This window comes from Onychomys torridus, chromosome 7, assembly GCF_903995425.1.
Source record: "Onychomys torridus chromosome 7, mOncTor1.1, whole genome shotgun sequence".
Lineage (NCBI taxonomy): Eukaryota > Metazoa > Chordata > Mammalia > Rodentia > Cricetidae > Onychomys > Onychomys torridus.
In genome coordinates, this window is record NC_050449.1 from 64,051,910 (window position 1) to 64,079,359 (window position 27,450).

General features: G+C 41.1%; 1 protein-coding gene across 6 annotated transcripts in view; it reads right to left on the bottom strand.

The window, feature by feature from the left end:
* Positions 1 to 27,450, bottom strand: part of Rnf111 (ring finger protein 111) — a 79,012-nt gene that overhangs the window by 25,357 nt on the left and 26,205 nt on the right. For all 6 annotated transcript variants that reach the window (XM_036192747.1, XM_036192744.1, XM_036192745.1 and 3 more), the window contains 4 exons: positions 13,119 to 14,011; positions 7,248 to 7,374; positions 3,521 to 3,684; positions 2,300 to 2,497 (listed from right to left, as the gene is read on the bottom strand). In XM_036192747.1, the coding sequence (XP_036048640.1) occupies positions 2,300 to 2,497; positions 3,521 to 3,684; positions 7,248 to 7,374; positions 13,119 to 13,992 (1,363 nt within the window). In that variant the 5' untranslated portion in view covers positions 13,993 to 14,011. The remainder of the gene's footprint in view (positions 1 to 2,299; positions 2,498 to 3,520; positions 3,685 to 7,247; positions 7,375 to 13,118; positions 14,012 to 27,450) is intronic.

Genomic DNA, 27,450 nt, shown 5'->3' on the forward strand with positions numbered 1-27,450 from the left:
ATGAACTTTGAGAGACGACAGTGAAGTTAACACCTAAGAAATGAAACATTTAGAAGCTACTAAAATAAACAGTCATACGTAATACATGAATGAAAGCTTTGTCCGGTCAGTGCTGACACATGCCTTTAATCCTAGCACTCAGGAGGCAAAGGCAAGTGGCTCTCTGTGAGTTTGAGGCCAGTCTGGTCTACAAAGTGAGTTCTAGGACAGCCAAAGTTGTTATACAGAGAAACCCTGCCTCAAAAATCCAAAATAAATGAATTAAATCTTTATGTGAAAAGGAAATGTAGGTAGGAATGTTACTACTAATGCTACCAGGAGAGAAGTGAAGGAAGACTTGAAATCCTTACCTCAAAGATGCTACTGACGCCAATCAAAATATTTAACTCTGGAGATTTCATATAAGATGGGAAATGCAATGTCAATACCAAGGCACTTTTAAGGAATAAATGATAATATAGAATCACATAAGAGAAAAGAAAAAAAAAAAATCACAGAAGAGGGGCTACAGCAATAGCTCAGAGATTAAGAGCTCTGTCTAGAGCTAGGTGGTGGTGGCTAAATCTTTTAATCCCAGCACTTGGAAGGCAAAGGCAGGTGGAGCTCTGTGAGTTCAGGCCAGCCTGGTCTCCAAAAGTAAATTCCAGAACAGCCAGGATTGTTACACAAAGAATTCCTGTCTAGAGGGGGAGGAAGGGGACTTGTGGGTGGTCTTCCAGAAGACCCAGGTGCGGTTCCCAGAATCCTTATGGTGGCTCACAACTGTCTCTATAACTCCAGTTCCAGGGGATCTAATAGCCTCCATGGGTACCAGGTAAACACATGGTGATAGGTATACATGCAGGCAAACATGCATGTTTCAATTCAAATATGGTTTCAAAAAAATTATATGTATGATACCAAGTAAATTGCCAAGAAAAAGTATGCACTCAATAAACCAAAGTCCATTTTGCTTCTGCCTAAATTTCTTTTTAGAGATCATGGTACTTGAAAGACATCCTTGGGATGCAAAGAAAGTCTCATTGAATCCAGCCATTAAATAATTTTCCACTTTGCTCAATGAAAGTCACAGAGATGTTAAACAAAATGTATTTTAGAACATAAAGTGCTCTCATTAAAAATGGTGACACAGGGGATTGGGGATTTAGCTCAGTGGTAGAGCGCTTACCTAGCAAGCACAAGGTCCTGGGTTCGATCCTCAGCTTAAAAAAAAAAAAAAAAAAAAAAAAAAAGATAACATTTTGGGGTTGGAGACTTAGCTCAGTGGTAGAGCACTTGCCTGGCAAGCACAAGGTTCCAGGTTCGATCCTCAGCTCCAAAAAAAAGAAAGGAAGACAAAAAATGGCGACACAGTCAATTTGGGAGCTCTAGCATCTATTGATATGTCCTTGTTAATAAGTTTCTGTCTACACCACTATCTGTGACAGACATCAAGCTGCCTTAACCTAGCAAGAGAGAGCCAGCAATATAACTGCTAAATGAAACACAAGAAATAATGTGATAAGAGCTGAAAATACAAAACGCTTTAGGCTGGGTATGTCGCTCGGTGACAGAAAAAACACTCAGCATGTATAAGGGCCTGGGCTCAAGCCAAACAGACAGACAGAAGAAATATCTTTCTGACTGGGTTAGGCAATGCTTTTTATCTATGATGCTAGAAGAAGAGGCAGCAAAAGTAGAATAAATGAGACCATCCAAACCTTTAAAACTCTATCCTACCAGCATGTCACCAGCACGCCAATTTCTCTGCCTATGACCAGGTCTGGTGACTCTGCTTCTGTTTGTTCTTTTTAAATTATGGGACACCCAATGTATCTCAACATTGGGTTTTAATCTCATTTCATTAATCAGCAGTGATGTTGAACATGGGATTCATTGTTCACTGGTCTTTGGAAAGTGTCTCTTCAAATCCTTCATTATTTTTAAATTAGGTGGTTGTGTGTTTTTGTTATTTCAGAGTTCTTTATGTATTCTGGGTACTAGAACCCTTATCAGACATGACTTACAAATAATTTTTCTTACATTCTATGGACTGCCTTTCACTTTCTTTACTTTGATACACAAAAGCTTTAACTCTTGACGAAATTCAACTTATCTACCTTCTGCTTTGCTACCCATGAATTCACTATCAGCCACCTGGTTTTCCTCAGTTCTCTTAGCTGAGCTAAAATACTCTGGTCACATACACCACATAAAATCCACATTAGCTAATAGTGTAATTACAATACTTTGTGCTTTGTTCACAGGCAGTAGCTCACAGCAGCACTGTGAAAGAAAGAGCCCCCAACATCTTACGTACCGCCCACAGAAGAACCAGCCGCACTATTGCTTGGAAGAGTAGCTGCAGCAGTGTCAGACACTGTGGAAGGCTGGCTACTGGCCACAGCTGAAGTGGCATCAGAGGCTTGCTCAGAGGTAGATGGATTTGAATTGCTAATGGAAGCGCTAGTAGTTTGTGATTCCATCCTAGCAGAAGTGGTTGGTACTACAGTAGGTTCTACAAAACACAAAACACCAAGTTAGCATCTCACAGCAATTAAAGAATGGGTTTTAATTAGCAACTTATTTTTCCTCTTTGAGATAGTCTCTTGCTATACATAGCTAGGTTGGTCTTAGAATTCCCCTATTATGGCCTGCCAAGTGTTGGTTATAGGCACATTCCCCACACCTGGACAAGTTAATGTCACTATGACAATGACTAGAATAAAGAAACAAGCATTAAGAACAAACTTTCTAGAAAGTATAACACATGGTAAAGAAAGCTTTCATGAAACTTCACTGCAACATCAAACCGAAATGTCACCGAAAGATAAGAACTATATTTAAAAATGCCAACATGTGCTTGTATAATCTAGTTAAACAGTTTTCAAAGTTTCCAGTAGTATGTTAGTGGTAAAGTGTTTGCCTGGCAGATGTGAGGCCCTAGGTTTGATCCCTAGAACCAAGAGAAAAAAGTTTCCAGTACCTACTAAGTTTTCTGGCCTATTTATTGCAAAGAAAAGGGTGAGAGCAAAGTCCAAGTTCTGCTGCTGGGCCACGTGGTCGGACTATCAAACCACAAACAGCACTCTCTGGCACAGCATAATTCCAAGACAGGCTGCCCAGCCAACACTTCTGATTTTACCACAGTATGACTATGCTGTTATTAACCACGCTCCATGTCCTCACCAGGAAAACTAAGAAGGCAACAGGTGTTTCTGCAAAGAACTATTAGAACAAAATACATTTATAATGAACCTCATTATCACCCTTTATACACAGCAACCATTTCATAACATTAGCTATGATTTTTTTGTTTGTTTTTGCTATGATTTTTAATATTTGTTAATGCCTTTATTTTTAGAAAGTTTATGAATGTAAATGAACACAAATATAAAGATTTTAAGAGTAGTAACACTCATCAATACTTTCCAATAAAAATTAAGACTAAGGTAAATTTCAAACATCTGATAATAAAATGGTCATTTAAGATATTTTATCAAATTCTCTTCATAACCCAACAGTTATAACTCCAACTTACCATCTTCATCAACAGTAAGGTCCACAACTTCTGCCGCGTTCTGCCTCAGGGGCTGTATAACAGTAGAGATCCTACTGCGGTTTCGAGGCTCCTGTGGTCGACCTGTATGCAAACTTGAACCTTGGCTCCAATGAGATCTGGAGTGCCCAAGGGTTGAACGAGACCTTAAATAACATCAACATCAAGTTAGTAAATATAAATGAAGGATGGATTTTTTTCAGTCACTCTAAAACTCCACAAGCTTTTCTTATAAAACACTTAAGTTCTTCATGCAAGACTTCTCCCAAGAAATAAGTCACTGAATTAAAAACAGTGACTAATGCAATGTCAGGCACTCAATAAACTGCTGAATGAAGGTACTACAACCAGATAATCAAATCAGACAAGAGATGCTGCTGTCAGATCAAACATTCAAGTATACAAAAAGACAGGAACACTGTTCCTGGTAACCACTGTTCTGAATATTCACTTAGATTATCAGTGAATGTTACCATACATTGTAAGGAATGTCCCAAGTTATTGACTATATATAATAAAGGAACACACACACACACACACACACACACACACACACACACACACACACACACCAAATATCACACAGAGTCTTGTCTGTATAATCATGTCCCAGGCTAGGTTTGCAGAATTTAATGTTGGGAACCCTTTGCCAAGCCAAGCTTCTGGTCCTGCCCTAACGTAATACACAGAAGTAAGGAGAGCAGAAGAGAGTCCTGGGGTTGGCAGAGATGCTGACACTGGCTAGTCTATGAGCTTGTGAGTCATAAAAAGCATTACCTGATCAAACTACTTTAAGCAATGAATCACAACCTTAAGTACCTTGAGTGAATGGCATTGCACTCTTCCCAGTCACTCTCAGGCAGTTAGATGTTTATAGGTTTTAATGATTCAAAATAATGATGAAAGAGTACTTAGGGATAGTGTGATAATATTCTTTTTTTTGGGGGGGGGGGGGTTTCGAGACAGGGTTTCCCTGTGTAGCTTTGTGCCTTTCCTGGAACTCACTCTGTAGCCCAGGCTGGCCTTGAACTCACAGAGATCAACCTGGCTCTGCCTCCCGAGTGCTGGGATGAAAGGGCTGTGATAATATTCTTATCCCACCTAAGGCTTCAGGAAAACAACTAAATCTGTTTTTGAAAAATGAGGAAAATTGCTGGGTATGTGTGGCGCGAGCCTTTAACCTCAGTAGGTGGGAGGCAGATGCAGGTGGGTCTCTGTGAGTTCAAGCCCGTTTGGTCTTCAGAGCGAGATCCAGGACAGCCAGGGCTACACAGGGAAAATATGTCTCAAAAAAAGAAGGGAGGGCAAATAAATCACGAGTTGTTAGGGAGTTTGTGTTGTTTGTGTCTTCCATCAGCTCAGACAAAGTGTAAAACTCCACATATTATACGTTTATCACCAGCATCTGTGACAAATGTGAGCCAGATCCACTAATATGCGAGGTTAAGCAAGGGTGTCAGCAGTAATAAAAAAATAACAGATTCAAAGTGGGCTGAACTATCCTTAACAATGCTGTAGCCCAAGAGTTTAAAAATAAATTCAAAACCTAAAATTCTCAAGAGACAGGGGTACAAAAGGTAATTCCTAAGACAATACTAATCAAAGACAATGCATTTAAGAGAGCATTGCACGTCATGAGCCATCACTGTAAACAAATCTAAGATAAAATGATTTCTTACAAGGGCAAATGATCTCCATTAAAATTTTCTGAGAAAGGGCTAGAGAAATGACTCTGGTTAAAAGTACTTGCTGGGGTTGGGGATTTAGCTCAGTGGTAAGAGTGCTTGCCTAGCAAGCGCTAGGCACTGGGTTTGATCCTCAGCTCAACAAAAAAAAGTACTTGCTGGCCGGGCGGTGGTGGCGCACGCCTTTAATCCCAGCCCTCGGGAGGCAGAGGCAGGCAGATCTCTGGAAGTTAAAGGTCTACTCTGAAAGCCTCATAGGTTGTTCTATTTTCAGACAGACTACTGGACAGAGCATGAGTCCAAACGTAAGGTAACAGTGTCACAGAGGTCTTCAAGGCCACTATGATACTGGCAACTGTCAAATCCTCACATGAAAGACTGAAAGACAGACGTATTCTCTTACACAAGAAGGGCCAGGAAGCAGCCCAACCATGACATAGGTGCACCTCAGACAATAACAGAAAACTACCTAGAGATCATGAGCCTGGGTTCATTTCAAGATCACTGTCTCTTGGAAAAATGTTTCTGTTTGGTGAAAGCACTTCCAATTCCACAAGGAAAACAGGTCTTACTTTCTAACAGTTGAGGGATAACACACAAAAACTGAGTTGATGCACTGCCTTGTGAGCAGTGGCAGGGTAAATGGCAGCCTATGGCACACACTGTAGCATGCAAATTTCCTCAGTCTAGGGAAATCATTTAAAATGGAAAGCAATTGAGGGGATGGGGTTGGAGAGATGGCTCAAGTATTAAGAGGACTGGCTGCTCTTCCAGAGGACCTGATGATGTCTTCTGGCCTTGATAAGCATAGCACATACGTGATACACATATATACATGCAGGCAAAACCCATACAAATAAATAACTCCCACATTTTTTTCAATATTATTCTTTAAAAAAAGAAAGAAAGGGGGCTGGAGAGATGGCTCAGCATTTAAGAGCACTAGTTGCTCTTCCAGAGGACCCAGGTTCAATTCCCAGCACCCACATGACAGCTCACAACTGTCTGTGACTCCTGTTCCAGGGGATGACCCCCTCACACAGACATACATGCAAACAAAACACCAATGTACATAAAATACAAACAAATCTTTAAGAAAAGAAAGAAAAAGAAAAAAAAAGAAAATGAAAACAATTTCCTTGCCATAAGAAGCCACACTCTAATGGTATGCAAATAGAAAAGCATACCAATCCTGTAATGTACTTCTAAAAACATTCTAACACGGACATTAATATTCATCCACAGACTAGTTTGGTGTATCAAATAAACAACTCTTTACCACTAATACCAATAATTATCATCATCTTAAGCACAGGGTAAATAAAATATTAATTTTGGGGGCTGGAGAGATGGCTCAGAGGTTAAGAGTACTGGCTGCTCTTCCAGAGGTCCTGAGTTCAATTCCCAGCAACCACGTGGTGGCTCACAACCATCCATAATGAGATCTGGTGCCCTCATATGACCTGCAAGCATGTATGTAGGCAGAACACTGTATACATAATAAATAAATAAATAAATCTTTTTCATGCATATCAATGAGGACAATCCTGACATAAGAAAATTACAAGGGCTGTATTAGTGAGTAAATTCAGAATTATACCAACTATTTACATATTACTCACAGCTAAACTTCATAGTTCATGAATTCTGGTGTTACAATTAAGTCCCGTTTTTAAAAATACTACGTAAAACTGCTGTCTATTTAGTGCAAATGATAAAAATAATATATCCCCAGCCAGGCAGTGGTGGCACATGCCTTTCATCCCAGCCCTCAGGAGGCAGAGGCAAGCGGAACTCTGTGAGTTCGAGGCCAATCTGGTCTACAGAGCGAGTTCCAGGACAGGCACCAAAGCTACACACAGAAACCCTGTCTCGGAAGAAAAACAAAAACAACAAAACAAAACAAACAAACAAACAAAAAACTATATCCCCTAAGATTCTAATTCTAGCTCTACTGGTGGGATCGAATTTTGCAACAGTGAGCTTTTAAAAGTTTAGTATACAACTAGGAACTGAAGCCTCACCGATAACTTTCTCCAACTGTAACAATCTCCACTTCACTGTCAGTTGAGGTAACATTAATTTCTTCATTGGCAGTGACCTGGGGAGTGAAGGAAGCTTCTATCACCACAACATCTTCATCAATACTTCCTGGAAACAAAAAGCAAACCCATTTAAAAGGCATGTGTAGACTAACCACTAGCAAAAGTTTTATCTTGACCTTGAAGACTATTAAATTAATATGAAATAATAGTTACACAGCATCTATTTTTTGTTGTTGAAGAACCAAAGATGAGCCTAAAGATTCAAAACTGCTACAACTTCAGAAATGTGAAGTGGGGGGCAAAAGGCAGGAGCGGAAATAAAGCAGCTGGTAGTGGAAGGCACTTGGGGTGGGAATGAGTACCAAGTATTGAGTCTGTGTAAAGAGCAAAAGCTTTGGAACTGGAACCACATTCCAAGAGCTCTCACTCTGTGTTTGATTTGCCTTCTATAGTTCTGAAGGTCTCACTTGGGAAGCTGTATCACTAAGGATACTGCACACAGCAGCAAGAGAGAACTCACAAGCAGAAAATGTCCGTTTCTTACTCTCCTGACTGTAAGAGAAACTTTACTACCCACACAGCTTACAGTTTTACCTAACAGCTGTACTGTCAGGTCCTGTTAATTAAGGCAGAGGTTGTTTTCCTTTGAAGGCTGAGAAAGGGAGTGTGGCTTTTTAAGAGCCATGGTTTTTTAAGAGCTTGTCTGCACTGGGTAGGATCTCACTGCTGTGAAACCATCTCCTATTCATCCTGCAATTGAAAGGCATCCTTCCCTTACCCTCAACACCCCAGCTATCACCATTCCACTGTGTATAAGAACCTGTCAGATGACTCGCATTAGAATGGCAAAATATTTTGACTGGTTATGACTGGCTTATTTCACTTTATAAGACACCTAATGGAAACACACACACACACACACACACACACACACACACACACACACACACACAGATTTTGATCCAGTTGTTCATGACAACAGACAACCATGAGAAACAATTCAAATGCCATCAGCTGGGTAAGTCAAATGTGTATGAAGAAACTAATAAAACACGCAGAAACTAACTCAAGGGTCCATGAATGAACCCTGAAACTATACCGAGTCAGACAGCACATAGGAAGGGCCACATATTATGGTTCACTGATAAAAAATGCCCAAACAAGGCAAATCATATTTGGCAAACAGATGAAAGGCTGCATGAGACAAGAAGAGAAGCAGAAACAGACAGTAAAAAAGCAGGTGGCAGGTAACAGGGCTGACAGAAATGTTCTAAAATTACACTGTGCTCACAGTTCAGTTTAAGATTAACAAAACAACAAAAAAAATCTGAATGAACTGACATAAATTATACCCCAATAAAGCTAAAGCTATTAAACGTGAACACAGCTCCACATAAGATATAAAACTAGAAGGCAATCAATGGAGGAAGCTACATTTTGGAATAGAAACCCCCAAACCCCACAGATGTCAACCCCCCGATTTAATCTTTGTATAGTCTAAGGAGAAGCATGACCACGCCTTCTCACTATCATCCCCAGGTAAGCAGACGGGCTATAAAGTACATTTGGAAAATAAGTAAACTATTGAGAAAAATGGTGAAGATTGTATAATCAAAGTATGTTCTTCTGGAGAAACACATGGACAATCAAAACAATACAAATCTCACGCAGGCTGCGGGAGGGCTCAGCAGGTAAAGGCACTTTGCTACCAAGACTGCTGTTCAGAGTTCTACCCCTGGGACCCACACAATGGAAGGAGAGAACCAACTCCACAAGTGTCCTTTGACCCTGACACACACAACCCACCACCCCATGAATACAGTAGATAAATTTAAAATTTAAAAAATCCAATAATAAATCTAAACGGGGAATTTAACATATGACAATCTCAAATCCAAGGGGGAAAATGTCAATGGGTGATTTGGGGGCAGCTGGATAGCTACATGAATTCAGATACTCTGAATCTATGAAAAAAGTTGAGCGTGGCAGTACACGTGGTACTAGGGGGAACTGTGGAGACAAGTAGATCCTTGGTGCTCAATGGCCAGCCAGCCTAGCCAAATAATGAGCTGAAGTTTCAGTGAAAGACCAACTCTGTTTCAATGAATAAATGAATGAATGAATGAATGAATGAAAGTTAAATATAAGATAACAACCAGAAGAGACACCCAACTGCACATGCACACCTGTATACATGTGTATACTTACACCAAGTACATGTAACAAATATATGCAGAAACGCGCACACACACACACACACACACACACACACACACACACACACAGATTGTAAGTTATAAGAAAGTCTCATATCCACAACTAACTGGAAACTCCAAAGTTTTAGTGGTATAAAACAGTAAGTTTAAAAAATAAGTTAAAGAGGGGTTAGACAGATGGCTCAGTGGTTAAGATCACTGGCTGATATTGCAGAGGACCTCTATTCAATTTCCAGCACCAACATGGCAGCCCACAACAGTCTGCAACAACAGTTCTAAGGGATGCACTTTTCTGGCCTCTGCAAGCACTACACACACAGTGCATGACATATATGCAAGCAAAACATACAATAAAAGAACAGAATAAACGAAATGAGATAATTCTTTAAAATAAATTAAAATGAACAAAAATAACAAGTAAATCAGTGGGTCAGGTAAAGCTTACTGAATAATCACAGTAATAAAACATTAAAATGAGCCTAAGTTTATTAGATTATCTTGAAATACCTGAATTTTGCTGGAATTGGTGGTCCACACCTTTAATCCCAGCACCTTGGAGGCAGAAGCAGGGGGAACCTTTGTGAGATTAAGACTAGCCTAGTCTACATAATGAGATCCTTCCTCAAAATAACAAAGCAAACAAACCTGAATTTCTTGAGAAATACTACATGGATCAAAATATAGGTAAACCTCACTGTAAGTTAGGATAACTCAATGTCCAACAAGGTTGCTATTAACCCAACAGACACTTCATTCTGGCTTTTTGTTTATGAGCAGAAATTGTAATAAATTTAGAAGCCAATTAATAAAGATGCATCAAGAGAGAACTATTTCTCAGAATTCCGGTGAGCCTGACACATGAGCTGATGCTTGTAAAACAACATCCACTGGGCGGCGGTGGTGCAAGCCTGTAATCCCAGCACTCGGGAGGCAGAGGCAGGTGGATCTCTGTGAGTTCGAGGCCAGCCTGGTCTACAGAGCAAGATCCAGAACAGGCACCAAAACCAAACAGAGAAACCCTGTCTCGAAAAACCACCACCACCAGCAACAACAACAAAAACCAACATCCAATACGAAGTTCAACTAATTTATTTCAGGTGCACTGGCAAAAGCAGTGAGTGCCAGACAATTGCTGTCTCTCAGAGCTTAAAAGCAGTATAAAATGCTCAAATTTCTATCAGGCACTACAACTAGCCCACAAATGCTAATGCACACTGCTATACCCAAGTACAAAACCACAATGACACAGGCAGATAAAAGTAGTTAAACACTGACACTCCAACCCTATCCTGATTAAAACATACCTGACTTAGTTGCCACGCCTGGACTCTCAATGTCACGTTTTTACCACTCTTGAGGCTTTAGCCAGCCACTAACATGTGAAGCTTTTAATAATGTCAGTATTCATATAGGTCTAGGAAAAAAATTGATCTCCAAAAAATGCAAGAAACTCAATTCTTTGAAAGAGTAGAAATTTTTTAGAAACAGAACTAAGCCCCACCAATATTTTAGCTTCTTCGGAATTTAAGCCATTCTGAAATGATTCTCCCAATGCACCGGCTATAATCAGAAAAGGACAGGGGGACTAACTGAGAGACACACAAACTCACAGAACCACACTGTGGCTGGAGTCACCTACCACCTTCATGGCAGAGCAGCTGGTAACATTTTAGTATATATAAACTATGACATACTTTCAGATGTTATTCAGATATATTTATGCAGGTGTGCAAGTTTATATAGCAAATACTCATCAGAAAGAGTTGAACTATGGAGCACTCAAACATAGGAAATTCACAACTGCTGAATAAGTAATTGTGCACACTGATACAAAAAGACCTTCATTATTTATCTCTGCATATTTTCATATTTTTTGGAAACTATTAACCCTATTACTTCTAGGCAATAAGAATAAAATCTCTAAAGAGGAAATTTACTTTATGATTTTTTAGTGCTTTTATAATTCTGTATCATTTGCATTAAACTGTTATTTTATTTATGAGTATGGGTGTTTTCCTGCATGTATGTGAGCACCATGTGTGTGTAGTGCTTGCAGAGGCCAGAAGAGGGCATCAGATACCATGGGATTAGAGTTACATACAGTAGTGAACCATGTAGGTACTGGAAATTGAACCTAGGTCCTCTATTAAAAGTAATCAATGCTCTTAACCTCTGAACCATCTCTCCCAGCCTTAAGTCATTGTTTCGTTTTTCAAACAAAATAAGCAAACAACAAAAACCCAAAACCTAGTTAAAAATAAAACATTTCTCTAGAAACCAAAAAATGTCAGGGTTCATTAACTTCTAGGACTTATGCTTCCCCAGATAAATGCATACCAGAGCATACACCACATAATTATCTGCAGGGTAGTATATGCATAAGTTTATTCTACTTAAATATAGTTTTTCTATGCATGTGTTTGATAAAAAGGAGGTGAGATCAAACAGGAACACATGGCACATGTGGAAATGATCATGCACTCCACTAAGCACTATCAGGATTAAAGTGAGCCCTATCACTTTAGGTACATGCTTGTTTAGAGCATGTTAAGGACCTGGGTTCAAGCCCTAATATGCAAAAACTAAATAGCAAAACCATTCAAATATTTCAACTTATTTTTGTTTTGTTCTTTGAAGTCAGGCTCTTACTGTGTAGCCCAGACTATCCTGGAACTCACAGAGATTCACTTACCTCTGCCTCCCAAGCACTGGTATTAAAGGTATACACACCTAAGAACCACTAACTTGAACTTATTTTTTAGCAATAAGAAGAATGGTAAATTTAGTATGGTGGCACATTCATGCTTAAAATCCCAGCACTGAGAAGCTATAACACCAAGATCAAGAGTTCAAGAAACCCACAAGAAGAAGACTGTCTCCAAAACAAACAGTGAACAACAGGAACACAGTAAAAGAAAACTAAGATTAAGCAGATTTTTATAGTGATTATAAATGTTCTTAATAGGATTGAACATGGGGGAAATAATAGTTACCTGGAAATAAAAAAAATTACAAAAATGAAATCTATTACAAGAGTACTAACGAGGAAAAGAAATGGGCCATCAATCAACTCATTTAAAAGTTAAACTAGCCAAGTATGGTGGCGCACACTTTTGATCTCAGCACTTGGGAGGCAGAGGCAGACACATCTCTGTGAGTTGGAGGCCAGCCTGGTCTACAAAGCAAGTTTCAGGACAGCCAGGGCTACACAGAGAAACCCTGTCTCAAAAAAACCTAAAAGTTAATCTAATTATGAGAAAGGCATTGTGACCCCACCTATAATCTCAAGCACTCTGGAGGAAGTGGATCTCTGTGAGTTCAAGGCCAGCCTGGTCTACAGAGTGAGTTCCAGGCCAGCCAGGATTACACAGTGAAATCCTGCCTCATAATCATCACCATCATCATCACTGTCATGTAGTTATAAATAAAACAGTTATTTTTAAAAAATTAACAAATAACAACAATGAATTCTGACTTAATTTTTGTCACTGGAAATTCTTTTAGTATCCTGGAGATAGAGTAAATAGCTTAACAGTTGATTATTCATACTACTAAAGAATAAAAGCTATGAGGACTTCTTTGAGAACCTGGTGTAGGCACAGCGGCACAATACCTACCCCTCCAGTCTTCTCACCTGAGGGGGCAGCAGGGTTGCTGGGGTGCTCGCTGGCAGATGCACACAGGTCCTCTTCTCCGTCCGTCGAGGAACTGGAAGAGGAGTCGCCGCTGAGGTCGTTCTCACTAGAGCTACTGGAGCTGGGGAGGAGCGCATACTTCCTCTGGGCCAGCACCTCCCGCTTCTTCCTTTGCACCAGCAGCCTCTCCTTCTGCTTCTGTGTCCTCTGAGAGGAGCTGCTCTTCACTAGTCTCTTTCTGCATGGGAGTCTCCTCAGTGCACTACTGTGAAAACAAGGTCTTTTCATCAACAAGCCTGACACAGACTCTGCCTCAGTCCGAGGCCACTTTTGGGACCGTGCACTGTGACTTCTGCTTTTAGCACTCAAAACAGGCTGGGAATGTCTCACTGAGACTTCTTTGTCCTCATCTGAAGTCACAGTATCAGAGTCCCCAAAATGGAGACTAGAAGAGGGAGAAGACAGACACTCACTGAAGGAAGAGTCGTTATCTTCATCACTTGGTGTCTCTAGATGCGGCCTCAACCCTAGGATTCCCTGATTTTCTTTGACACAATTTTGTACATATGAGGGGCCAGCCTGTTGGCTTTTGCGCTTTTTCCTCACAACACCACCTTTTTCTTGTTCCTGCTGGTTGCCATTCATGTCCTTCTCTTGTTTTGAATCATCACACAGGTGAGAGAATTCATTCCCCACTTTGCTGCTAATCATCTCCACTTCTGCAGGGAAGCTCTTGGCAGCCCCGAGGGGCTGTGGGTGCAGAAGGACCCCCTTCAGACTCTGCTGTGTTGTGGGCGCGTCAGGAGGGGTCCCACTCTTCATAGCCACTTTTAGGGTGTAGAGCCTGGTAAAATCAGGAGTCCATTGAGACATGGGAAACTTTAAGGAAGGCCTAGGAGACACAAGCCAGACATTGAAAGGACTCAGTACATCTGTGCTACACAAGTGACTAAAGCCTGCAGCAGCCACAACATGACTGAGCTGAGCCAGCCACTTGACTGTGACCACTCTTCTAGACTTTCTGCTTCCCACCCCTACTTTCAGAAACACAGTTAACTAGCACACAATACTCGACAACTTACAGTAACCAAATGGACCTTGCAATATTCCAGCTAGCTTTCACAAGAGAGCATATTTGGTCAAACTCAAACACTTCCTTTAAGCTTACTTCATTAAACTAGAGAAGAGAATTAGAATTCAAAAGACTGATATCTGTGCCAGCAATCCTGTCACTGGGTACAGTCAAAAGAAATCAGTCTGCGGAAGTCATACCAGCACATGCCTATGTTCACTGCAGCATAGACCACAATAGCCAAATCATGGATGAAGAAACTGTAGGAGATACACAATGAAATGTCATTCACCCACAAAAAAGAAAGAAATCCTTTCATCTGTAATAACCTGGGCAGGCTGGGTGGTGGTGACGGCGGCGGCACACGCACTCAGGAGGCAGAGCCAGGCAGATCTCTGTGAGTTCGAGGCCAGCCTGGGCTACAGAGTGAGTTCCAGGAAAGGTGCAAAGCTACACAGAGAAACCTGTCTGGGAAAAAAAAAAAAAATCCTAGGCAGAATTACATTACACTGAGTGAAATAGGGCAGGCAGAAAAGCAAGTTCCACATGACCTTACTCACATGTGGGGTTGACAAAACTTAATCTCACAGAAGCAGAGGGCACAATGAAGGTTGCCAGAGGCTGGAGAATGAGGTAAAGAGGTGAGGGAAGGGGTCAACAAGTACTAGTTACAGTTACATCAAACAAGTACTAGTTACAGTTACATACATCAAACAAGTACTAGTTACAGTTATATATGAACAAGTTTTGGTGATAGTGTACTATAAAGTGATTCCAGATGATACTATCCTGTGTGTTTCAAAGAGCTAAAGAAGATTTTGAAAACTATATCCAAGAGAAAGATGTCTGTGGAAGCAGCTATGTTAACCTGACTGAAACATTACACTACCCACGAACTTATCAAAACATTACATAGTACTGAAAAATATGTACAATGTTTAAGTTTTTATGTATCATTTAAGACTAAATTTAGGAAGGCTACATTCTTGTGGATTTATAGGCAATCCACCGTTGCTGGGGAGGCATTTTCTTCTCTGGTCTAGCACTGATAAACTGCCTACATTCCTGAAGATAATCCTTTACTCATGTCCTGCCAGCAACCCTAAAGAAGTTGTAGTTCCCCATCCCCACCAGCAAAGATGTACAGCAGACTTGGGAAGAGGAAAGGGTCAATGGGAACAAGTAGGAAAGACATGAGGGGAACTAGAGGTGAGTATGATCAAAATACAGTGTGTACATGGATAAAAATGTCATAACAACAGCTATCTTGTATACAATTTATATAATGCTAGTGAAAGCTTAAAATTTTAGCCCAGCACTCGGGAGGCAGAGCCAGGTGGATCTCTGTGAGTTCGAAGCCAGCCTGGTCTACGGAGTGAGATCCAGGACAGGCTCCAAAACTACAGAGAAACCCTGTCTCGAAAAACAAAACAAAACAAAAAAACAAAAACAAAAACAAAAAACAAAAAACAAACCCTTAAAATTTTAATGTTACTTAAATTCTAAGAAAAAATAGAATAAAGTCATCAAATCACACTTTGGAGATTGAAGCAGAAATTCTGAAAAGCCTGTCACAACAAGACTCCCTTACTAAGAAAAGAATTCCAAAGACTAGTCACCCTGTGTTGTGGAATTGCTTTGAGGGTATAACATGGTCACTGCTCTCTTAAACTGTCAGGAGCTCTGAGTGCCAGGAGACTGTTCAAGATTGGGCCATTAACTTTCCCTCATCAAAGGAAAAGGGACTCATGAGGCCCACCTCTTCCAAAGAGTTTACAGATAAGCACTGTTAAAGCAGGGTTGTGAGTCACCCCACCCCAGGATTTGCAGGCTATTAACATCTGCTAAGGGGAAGGGGTGCTTCTAAGGCCACATCCTTCCCCAAGAGCTACCAGGAAATAGCTGCTGCTGGGAGACTATCTGCAGTGTAGCCAACTGCTCCCTTAAGAAATCCCAGTTCAACTACAGTTAACCAAGCCACAGCTGAATTGGTATTTCCACTGTTGGTGCCATTTGGGGTAAGTAGACATTTGTTTGTTTATCTTCAGAAAAGTTCGTGTCTTCTCTTTGATATTAACATGTTAAAATTGTTTAATAAGTATTTCCTGTACATTTAGATGGTTTTTACATTAGATTCAATAATTAACTAATAGAAGTACAGCTTCTTTCTCCTATGACTCTTTCCGTCCTTCCTCTAATGAGAACCTACTTCCAACAGAAGCTTGACACACCTAGTACAGATCACCGTTCAATCAGCAGCACAGCAGGAAAAAAAAACAAACTTCCCACAATCAATCCTCTGAAGATAAGCAGCTGAACAAGTGACTTTAATTTACACCATCAACACCAATGCAATCTTTAAAATTTTTATTGATTATTACTTGATGCATGATGTGTGTGGCATTTGTGCCATGATTCGAATATGAAGTCCACAAGACAACTTTGTGGAGTTGGTTCTCTTCAGAGATCAAACTCAGGTGCCCAGGCCTGGGTGTGAAGCACCTTTACCTGCTGAGCCTTCTCATGACTCAGTGTAATTCTGTACATAAAAGAAGGATGACCATGTAGCATTATGAACATCACTCAAGGTCGAACAATCACTAGAAAGGTAGTTAGCCTAACAAGTGAAGTGTGCTAGAGCAGTATGAGAAGCTAAGCAGGCATAAACATAGTTGGTTTGTATGGGTTTTTTTTTGTTGTTGTTGTTGTTGTTTTAAGATTTATTTATTATGTACACAGAAGAGGGCGCCAGATCTCATTACAGATGGTTGTGAGCCACCATGTGGATGCTGGGAATTGAACTCAGGACTTCTGGAAGAGCAGTCAGTGCTCTTAACCTCTGAGCCATCTCTCCAGCCCCTTTTTTTTAAACAGTCTCAGTACCTTGCTCAGACTGTCAAACTGCCAGGATCAAGGGCATCTCCTCCCTCAGCTTCCAAGTAGGGGTGACTATAAGTGTATGCCAGCATCTGGCTTTACATATTATTTTCAGCATCAGTTTTTATTAAGTACAACATGTACATATTCCAATTTGATGAGCTTTCGGGCAACTAGCACACAGAAGAAACATCAGTGTTCATCACTTCTATCCATCAAGAGTTGGGACCACTATCCTAACTTCCAAAATGATGGAACTATTTCTCCCTTAACAGACATTTTTTCCCTTTTGGTTTTTCCAGACAGGGTGTAACAGCCCTGGCTATCCTGGAACTTGCTCTGTAGACTACATGGCCTCAAACTTACAGAGATGCATCTACCTCTGCCTCCCAAGTGCTGGGATTAAAGATGTACATCGACACCGCCACCCCACTTAACAGACATTTTTAAACCACTGCTATTTTGTTTGTTTGAGACAGGGTTTCTCTGTGTAGCCTTGGCTGTCCTGGATCTCCCTCTGTAGACCAGGCTAGCTTCAAACTCAGAGATCAGCCTGTCTGCCTCCAACTTCTAGGATTAAAGGTCTGAGACACTATACCCAATTAAACTACTTCTTAAAACCAAAACAGGTATTTTATGTCAAGAGTTTTCTTCTCTCTCCATAAGCAACAGTTAACAACATGCTTAACTTTATAGGTCTTGTGCTTTATTTCACAGCTCTATTATCAGAACAGACTGCATGAAAGTAAAAACTGCAATGGCCTTTCCCTAAAGGGGATTTAGCTCAGTGGTAGAGTGCTTGCCTAGCAAGCGCAAGGCCCTGGGTTTGATCCTCAGCTCCATTAAAAAGAAAAAAGAAAAAAAAAAAGAATGCCATTTGCTCGCTTTTTATGATTCTTCCATGGACAAGCAATGATGTTTCCATTCTCAGATGTGGAATATATAGCATGATGAATGAGCACAGGGGAAGAGCAAACAACAAATTTACAGAAGGCAGCTAGTCAGACCAAGACCATAACAACAAAAGGCAAGAAAGAACAGCTCAAAATGACAGGCACAGGCAGGTGTCAGCAAAGGGAAGGAGGTATATGGCATCAGTCACAGTAACAGAGACAAATTAGTGTTAGAAAAGATGTAAAGAAACTAGAAACAGCCATGCCTTGAATATCAGCACCCAAAAGCAGAGACAGGCAAATCTCTGTGGTTTTGAGACTAACCTGGTCTACAAAGCAAGTTCCAGGCCAGCTAGGGATATATTGTAAGACCCTATCAAATACATACATACATACATACATACATACATACATACATACATACATACATCTTTTTTAAATGGAAAGACATTGGAAGTATGTGTTGCTGATGGGAATGCAAAATGGTGTGCAGTAGCCACACTGAGAAGCAGCCTAGCACTTCCTCAAAAGATTAAACCCAGTGGAATAATAGCTCAGGCCCAGAGCATATACAAGGCTATGTTCATTCTCCACTATCAAACAAAACCAGCACAAAATTAACTGCTGACCGAACAAACCCATGCAATGGGTTATAACTTACTAATCAAAAGAAATTAAGTACTGCTCCAAGATACACTAATGAACATCATGCGAACCAATCATAAATCACACAAAGTGGCTCATAAGCATCTGTAACTCCAGTTGGCCTCTGTGGGTACCAGACACATGATACATATACACACATGCAAAGTACTCACATGCATACAAAAATTAAACCTAGCTTTTAAAAATTGCAGACTATATACAGGTAAAATTTCTTTTATATGAAATGTCAAATCCCTAGAGGTAAAAATTAGATTAGTGGTTACCTAAGGCTGCAGATGATGTGTTGGGATTCTGCCACCCCTCCAGCTATATGAACACATATGCACAGTTTAGTACCTAAAGGCAAAGGGTCTTACGTCATCTGTGTGCTGCGCGAGTACGCGTGGTCATGCAATCTGCGCATGCGTGGCTTAGCTCCATAAGCCCACATGAGCATATTCAGGGAAATCCTTAAAAAGCCGGAGGACACAGACTCCTCCCTCTCTTCTGCACGTGTCTTCCACCGGCCTGGTCACTGTCTTCTGTCTGTCCCCTATCCCCACCCCACCCCCCAATAAAGCTCTGATACTGGATTTTGTCATGCCTTGTGACCTTTCTCCAATGGTAACAGCGCCACTTATTATTTTAAAACCAACAATAAGAATTAGACTGTGGCCGGGCGGCGGTGGCGCACGCCTATAATCCCGGCACTCGGGAGGCAGAGGCAGGTGGATCTCTGTGAGTTCGAGGCCAGCCTGGTCTCCAAAGCGAGTTCCAGGACAGGCTCCAAAGCTACAGAGAAACCCTCTCGAAAAACAAAAACAAAAAACAAACAAACAAACAAACAAACAAAGAATTAGACTGTGAGAGACAGAGCTTCTTTTCTTTCCCCCCAAGACAGGGTTTGTCTGTGTAGTTTTGGTGCCTGTCCCGGATCTTGCTCTGTAGACCAGACTGGCCTTGAACTCACCGAGATCTACCTGTCCGGCCTCCCCAACGCTAGGATTAAACTAGGATTAAAGGTATTTGCCACCACTGCCCTGCGGCTTCTTTTTCTTGAGAACTGTGTCTGAAATTGACTATGGTATTAGCTGTTCAACTCTGTCATTCTACAGAAACCACCAACACTGGATATCTCAATGAGCTTTTGTTCAACCTCTAATTATGAGGAAACCAGCAACACTGGATCTCAAACAGTAAAAAGTCCAAAGAAAACTACGAAGACCCCTGGGCACCAGATACTTGCAGACCCCATAAATAACAGAAAACTTGAGCTGTATCTTTTAAAATGCCTGAGATTCTTCTAGAAATCTGCACCTCGAAGAAGACAGTCTTTGTCTTTTCCCTTCACTTTATGCCCCAAAGCCAAAACAATGAAGTCTTTATGGTTAAATCTGCTCAGGTTTTAATCAATTTGGTCCCGAAGGCAAGGCACGTGGCCTATGTCTTTAATCTCAGCACCTTTGCAAGACAGAGGCAAGAAGATGTCTGAGAGTTCAAACGAGGCAAACCTCAAATACATGGTGAGTTCCAAGGCAGCTGGAGCTACATGGGAAAGCCCTGTCTCAAACCAAAGAAAACCAAAACACCAAACCAAACCAAAATGTAGTAGATGGAGGAGAGTGCGGAGGGGTGGGGTAGGGTAGGGTGGGGTGTCTGGAATGCTTTGCCTTTACAGCAGTAACTGCTTCCTAAATTGTCATACAAATGTAAAATGTACAATTAACATCTCGTATTAACTCAGAGATTCTTACTACAAATTCATGCTCTATTTTGAACTAAGGAAAAGGACTAAGTCTGTGAGGCAGAAATACCAGCACTACATGCTTTTGTGTGTGTGTGTGTGTGTGTGTATGTGTGTGTGTGTGTTGGGTTGTGTGTGCATTTCTGTATGCATGTGGAGGTTAGAATCCCTCAGGAGCCTCCCACCTAGTTTTTTGAGAAAGTTTTTCTCGATAGGCCCGGGAATTCACAGAGTAGGTTAGGTTGGCTGGCCAGCAAGCCCTCCTATTGATCTCTGCCTACCCAACACTAGAATTACAAATACATGCCACCATGCTCGGCCTTTTTTGTTTGCTTGGTTGGTTTGGTTTGGCTTGGATTTCTGAGTCAGGTTTCTCTGTGTAGCCCTGGCTGTCCTGGAACTAGCTGTGTAGGCCAGGCTGGCATTGAACTCAGAGATCTATCTACTGTCTGCCTCTGGAGTGCGGGAATTAAAGGAGTGAGCTACCACAAGCAACTGACTTTTATTTTATTTTAGAGTCTCAGGTACTTATCCCAGGCTGGCCACAATCTCACTATGTATAAGGACAACCTTGAACTTCTGACCTTGTCTCCACATCCCAAGTCCACTGTGCCACCACACCTGGTTTATGCAGCAGTGCCTAGGGTCAAATCCAGGGTTCTGGGGACAATAGACAGGCACTCTATCAATTGAGCACACCCCAGCCATAAAGATAATTTTACATAGCTATTAAACAAGATTTTTTTTTTAGGCCCAGAGATCTGACTGACATTTTTCTATAAAAATTCCAGAGATAATCAGAAAATAAACTAGATACACTAATGCTTTTAAAAATTGTTTTATACAAGTGAAAATAATTATGTTTCAAGGACATTATTTACTTGGGGTGATATTTGAAATGTTTAATTCTCTTCTGAACTCAGGCAGTTACTTTAGAATTTGGTAGTTTGAGTATATGAAATCAATTGTCTGATAGACCGAACCACTCTTACTGTCCAAGGCCGTCACTACCACTGCTGACACTTGGAGACAGCTGCTCACTTAGCTGTTCCCAGACATCAAAACTGTATTAGCAAGAAACATTTCCCCAAAGGCATCACCCTGAACTCTTAACTATATTTTCAAAGTGCTTAGAATTAAGTTTATAGAGAGATTTCTGATAGAAATCTAAGGATCTAACAATACATTCAGTAATGAAAAGGGTGGTGAGAACCTTGATAAATGTATTAGCAAATAACTATTTTGCAACCCCTAACAGCAAAAAAGAAATGACACTCAGAAAAATGCTATTAAATGCAGCTTGTTTATTTATCTTTTTGGCAAAGTCTTACCATGTAGCTAAAGCTGGCCCTAGACTTGCTATCTTCCTGACTGGGGTTAAAGTGTGAGTGAGCATACCAAGCTGTGTCAAATTATTTTTCTTTTGGTTAGGCTAAAAATGAAAGCATAAAACAGATCAATGATCTTGGCAACCTCCCCTAAAAAGACAATATAGCTATTATCAAAAGATTCATTTGGATCCTTGACCATAGGAATCAAGACGTAATATATAAATCATCACAGGCAACTCAATTACTCTAAGAGTGCTATTTTCTTTTCATTCATTCATTCATTCATTCATTCATTCAATTTACAGAATTTTACACCTATGGATATTTGGACTGTATCTTAGTCAGTGTTCTATTGATGTGAAGGGACAACATGACCACAGCCACTGACTTACAGTTCAGAGGTTTAGTCCATTATCATCATGTTGTTGTGCAGACAGACATGGTGCTGGAGAGGTAGCTGAACGGTCTATATACCTCGATTGGCAAGCAGCAGGAAGTGAGACTCTGGGCTGGCTGGAACATTTGAAACTCGAAAGCCCACCTCCAGTGACACATTTCCTCCAAAAGGCCACACCTACAATCTCCTAATCCCTGTCAAGCATCGCCACTCCCTCATGACCAAGATTTGAATGAGTCTGTGAGCCTATAGGAGCCATTCTTTTGTTGTTGTTGTTTTTGTTTTGTTTTGTTGTTGTCGTTGTCGTTTTTTTGAGACAGGGTTTCTCTGTGTAGCCCTGGCTGTCCTGGATCTTACTCTGTAGCCCAGGCTGGCCTCGAACTCACAGAGATCCGCCTGCCTCTGCCTCCCGAGTGCTGGGATTAAAGGCGTGCACCACTACCGCCTGGCAGGAGCCATTCGTATTCAAACCACCACAGCCCACATGCACACATGTGCACTGCCAAGTCTGACAGATGCCTGCAGGGGTCAAATGAAGGTATCAGATCCCTTGGAACTAGAGTTATGGATGGTTGTGATACACCATGTGGGTGCTGGGAACTGAACCTGAGTCCTTTGCAAGAACAAGTACTCTTAACCACGAAAGCTGTCTCTCTAAGGCCCCAGAGTGTTGTTTTTATAGCACAGAAACAGGGTAGCATCAAAACCCTCTAGGATAAAATTACACAACACAAAAACTGCACTTGTTGAAATCACCCATTCTAGAAAGTCTACTTTGACAAGGTTGAAAGGACTCAGAAGACACTGGTGAGCATAGCCACATTCCATGAGCCAAAATCCACAAGAACTGCCCAGCACTGACACACAAAGAATTAACAGATGGAGTAGAGACAAATACAGGTCACAAGACACAGAGGAGATAATACTGAAAGAACTGTAAGTCAGGGCAGAGATGGATGGACACTGGCAAGTCTTGAAGAAGGAGCCCTATCACTTTAACGGTAAGTAAGAAGAGGAGAAATGCAGGTGGTGACAGGAAGAGGCAAGACATTCTAACCCTTTAAAAGGTTACACTGAAATTCACATCCTTGCATTTACATATCCAATGGCTCATACAGTAGCACAATGTGAAAAAGGGATCAAAAGAGGCCAAAACTGGAGACAGAATAAAAGGTCACTACTTCTACAAAGCAAGGACACACCAAGATAGACAGGAGACACGACAACTGAAACAGTCATTCTAAAATCAGGGTCACCACAGTTCTGGTGACCTCTGCACAGGAAGCACCTCTAGCTGAGTTAGTATAACCTGTCTGGCCCCCTGCCTGCCATACAGGCCTCGTTTTTTCTCATTGCTAACAGTCCTTTCTATCCACTTGCGTGCGTGAACTCTAAGAATACAAATCAGATCACATTCCATTCCCTCACTGGAAACCTTTCAGTGGTTTCTAAATGTTCCAAAAATAAAACCCCAACTCTTGAGTGACCTCATGCTCTGGGTCCAGCTCCTACTAGCTTCTATCAGTCAACATCACAGTCAAACTGCCCTTCTTTCTTTCTTACCCGTGACAAGCCTTTCAATCTTGGGCCTTTGTTCTGCCCTTCATTGAGATCTCGGGTTAAATGCTCTATCTTTGGAGAGCTTTTCCTGAGTGTTCTATGGCAACAAGGAGTGCGTGCATGGCAGCCTTCCAAACAAGGAAAAAGTAACTGATTAAGAGCTGCAAATCTAAAATCTATCCCTGTATCTGCCCAGGCCACACAGGTCACTCACTGACTCCTCCTCACTGAGTGTCCTGCCAAATAACTGAGGGTGGCAAAGATAATAAGTGGGAAATACAAGGTTTCTTACATGGCTACCTTGCTGCAACTGCTTTAAATTTCCCAATCCCTGCCTAGTGTCCTTCACTCAGAACCAGACTTCCACCTCAGTCTGACAGCTCGGTCTTCTCTCCCTCCCCACCCCCAAATTTTCTATACAGGTATTTCCTTTAACAAAACCCACACAAGGCACATCACACATTATCAACAAAGTGAAAATGTAACTCATGCAATAGGCAGGAACTGCTCCAAATCTTATCTGACAAGGGACTAATTGCCAGGACACATAAGAATTACAATACAACAAATTCTGATTGCAAATTGGACAATCATCTTGACAGTCATCTCTCTAAAGCCAGTAAGCACAGGAGAACATGCTCAATGACATGCAAAGGGAATGTCTTTAGGGTAGCAACTCCCCAAACCTAGGATAACGAATGTTAGCAAGGATGTGGAGAAACTGGAACATTTGTTGGTGGGACTGTAGAATGGCAGCCATGGAAAAGGATATGGTGTTTCCTCAAGGATCAACCACAGAACTACCATATAATCTACTAATTTCAGTTCTGGTAGAAACAGCCCAAGCATCTAGCAGATGACCAGATACACAACATGTTGACACAATGGAATAAATAGCACCAAGTCTTAAAAGGGAAATAATGAAACATGCTACAATACGGACGAACAATAAAGACCCAATGCTAAGTCAAATGAGCCCAACACACAAGGACAAATACTTTTGTATTCCACTTACAGGAAGGACTTAGACCAGTCAAATTCACAGAGAGAAAGGAGAATGAGAATGTGACAGGCAGGGGAAGGGAAGAATGGGAGTTTGTGTTTAATGAGCAGTTTCAGCTGGAAAAGATAAAAAGTTTCCAGAGAGGGAAGACAGCTGGACAACAATGAAAATGTATTTATTGTCAAACTGCATACTAGTAGGGTTAAGATGAGCCACTTACAGTGATGAGGTTGAAGGAGGAGTTCTCCTCCATCCCAAGAGTTCAGGGGTTGCCTGGGCAACATGAGACATCCATCTTTTCGGGGAGATGAAGGAATGGAAGGGCAGGGCAGGAAAAAACAAGCTAGGCTAGGTATAGTGGCATACTTTATAATTCTAGCACTCAGACAGAGACAGGGAGATTACAAATTTGAGGCCAGCCTGGGCTACGAGGTGAGACTTTGTCTCAAAAACAGAGGCTGGAGAGATGGCTCAGTGGTTAAGAGTACTGGCTGCTCTTCCAGAGGACCTATGTCCAATTCCTAGTACCCATACGGTAGCTAATGATTTTTAAGTCCAGTCCCAGGAGAGCCAAAATCCTCTTCTGGTCTCCAAAGGCACTGTACACACATGGTGCAGATACACATACAGGCAAAAACACTCATAAACATAAAATAAAAGGTTAAAAATATTTTTCAATGGCAGGCAGTACTTTTACTACTGCTGAGCCAGCAGCCTCTTGCAGTGTACTCAATAAACCTGGAAAGGAAGAAAGACAAAAAGGAGAGAGAGCCAGGCATGGGGCACGCACTTTGAATCTCAGCGCACAAAGTGAGTTCCAGCACAGATAGGGCTGTTACACAAAGAAACCCTGTCTCAAAAGACCAAAAAAGGAGAGAGTTGATTGACACATAGTAGGTATTCAAATGACCTCTTTTTGCATTAATGAAAAAAGGAAAGGTATATAAATAGTAGTTGAATTTCTGACCTGGGTAACTAAGGGAATAGTGATACCAATCACTAAGACAGCAAGAGAGTATCTCCAGGATAAGAAAAGCTGTATTAGCCAAAATTAGGTAGCAATGTCCATGAATCTTAAATATTTACCCATTGTGCTATATTCAATCTTGGGTCTCTGGATCTATGGAATAGATTTATCTTATAGTTGGGGTCCATCATACCACAAAACAGAAAAAGTAAGCATAAAAGAGAACTGTAGGGAACCAAGTGACTTACTCTCCTATCAAAGAATTAAGCAATTAACCCAAACCACACACTACTTTTTTCTTTTCACTGTTTGTTTCTTGAGACATGGTCTTTCTATGTAGCTCTGGCTATCCTGAAACTTTTATGTAGATCAGGCTGCCCTCAAACACAGAGATCAGCTTGCTTCTGCCTCCTGACTGCTGGGATTAAAGGTACATGTCACCACACACAGCCACATGCTACTTTGTAATTAACAGCAAATATGCTAAGGAAAATAACCCATGTCTTTAGAAAGTCTGTACAAAAATCACTTCTATTTCCTTTAAGATCTTAAGCTTCAAGTTTACACAGTAAATCTGAGGACTGGCTAGATCCTGCTCACAAGTCCATTTTTATATGTCCAACATAATTTGAAAGGAAGAAAGGAAGAAAGAATGGAGGAAAGGAGGGGCAAACAGTGATTAATAGTGAAAGGCCTATGATTTCTCATCAAAAGAAATCAGAAAGAGGAAGTGTATTCACTGCTATACAATATTGTTCTGGAAATATCAGTCATATACTTCAAAAAAGCAGAAAATGAAAAGCCAGGCAACTTTATTTGCAGAAAACTGAGGGATGAGAAAAACTAGAAATAGGACAAGTCAGTATGTATGTCTACCACAGTCAAACCCAAATCACTGACTGTCCTCCTTACAAAAACAGCTAGCCAGCAAACATACAATAACAAACCACAGACACAGGTAAAATAACTATCCAACTACCAAAATTAATAAGAGACACATAAAGCAGGGAGGTGGGCGTGAACACCTTTAATCCCAGCACTCAGGAGGCAGAGGCAGGTCAATCTTTGAGTTCAAGGACAGCCTGGTCAAAGAGTGAGTTCCAGGACAAACAGGACTTCACAGAGAAATGATGTCTAAAAAAAAAAAAAAAAAAAGGAAACAAACAAACAAAAAAGAGACACAGAGCCTATATGACCTAAGTCAACTATGTAAACTATGCTACTACACAAAACCTAATGGGGAATTCAATGTGATCCTGGGGTATACAATTGTGTGACAAAACTTTTCCTGGAGAACGAACGAATGAACACACACACACACACACACACACACACACACACACACACACACACCCCTACTCATACCAGATAGGGATTCCTACAAAAGACCAAATTATTGATACCACCAAAGTCCAACTTGGTGAAGCAATGAGTGTTATTGGGGTTTCTTACAGGAATATAGGAGAGGGGTCACTTACAGGAGCAGAAATGACTCAAAGACAGCTGCGTCACCAAGGCCCGCCCCACAAAGCTGGGAATCTGAAGCCCATTGCTCAGCCTACAGGCAGCTGACAGGAGACTCTGGTCTAACCCTCTTCCAGGCAGCTAGTCCTTGCAGCTTTTCTTCTCTAAGAATCTTCTTTGCCACTCAGGCTGTCTGAGGGACTCTTAGCTTCTACTGTTTACCCTGGCAGGGAGGGGCCTAGAGAATCCCCTCCGTTTTAGGGACTGCCTGAAAATATATTGAGTTGCTTACCTTCCTAAGGAGCGTCCCAGCAGGATGGAATGTTTCAATCTCAGAGGAACTGTTGCACAACAATATACAAGCTGTAATCTCAGTAT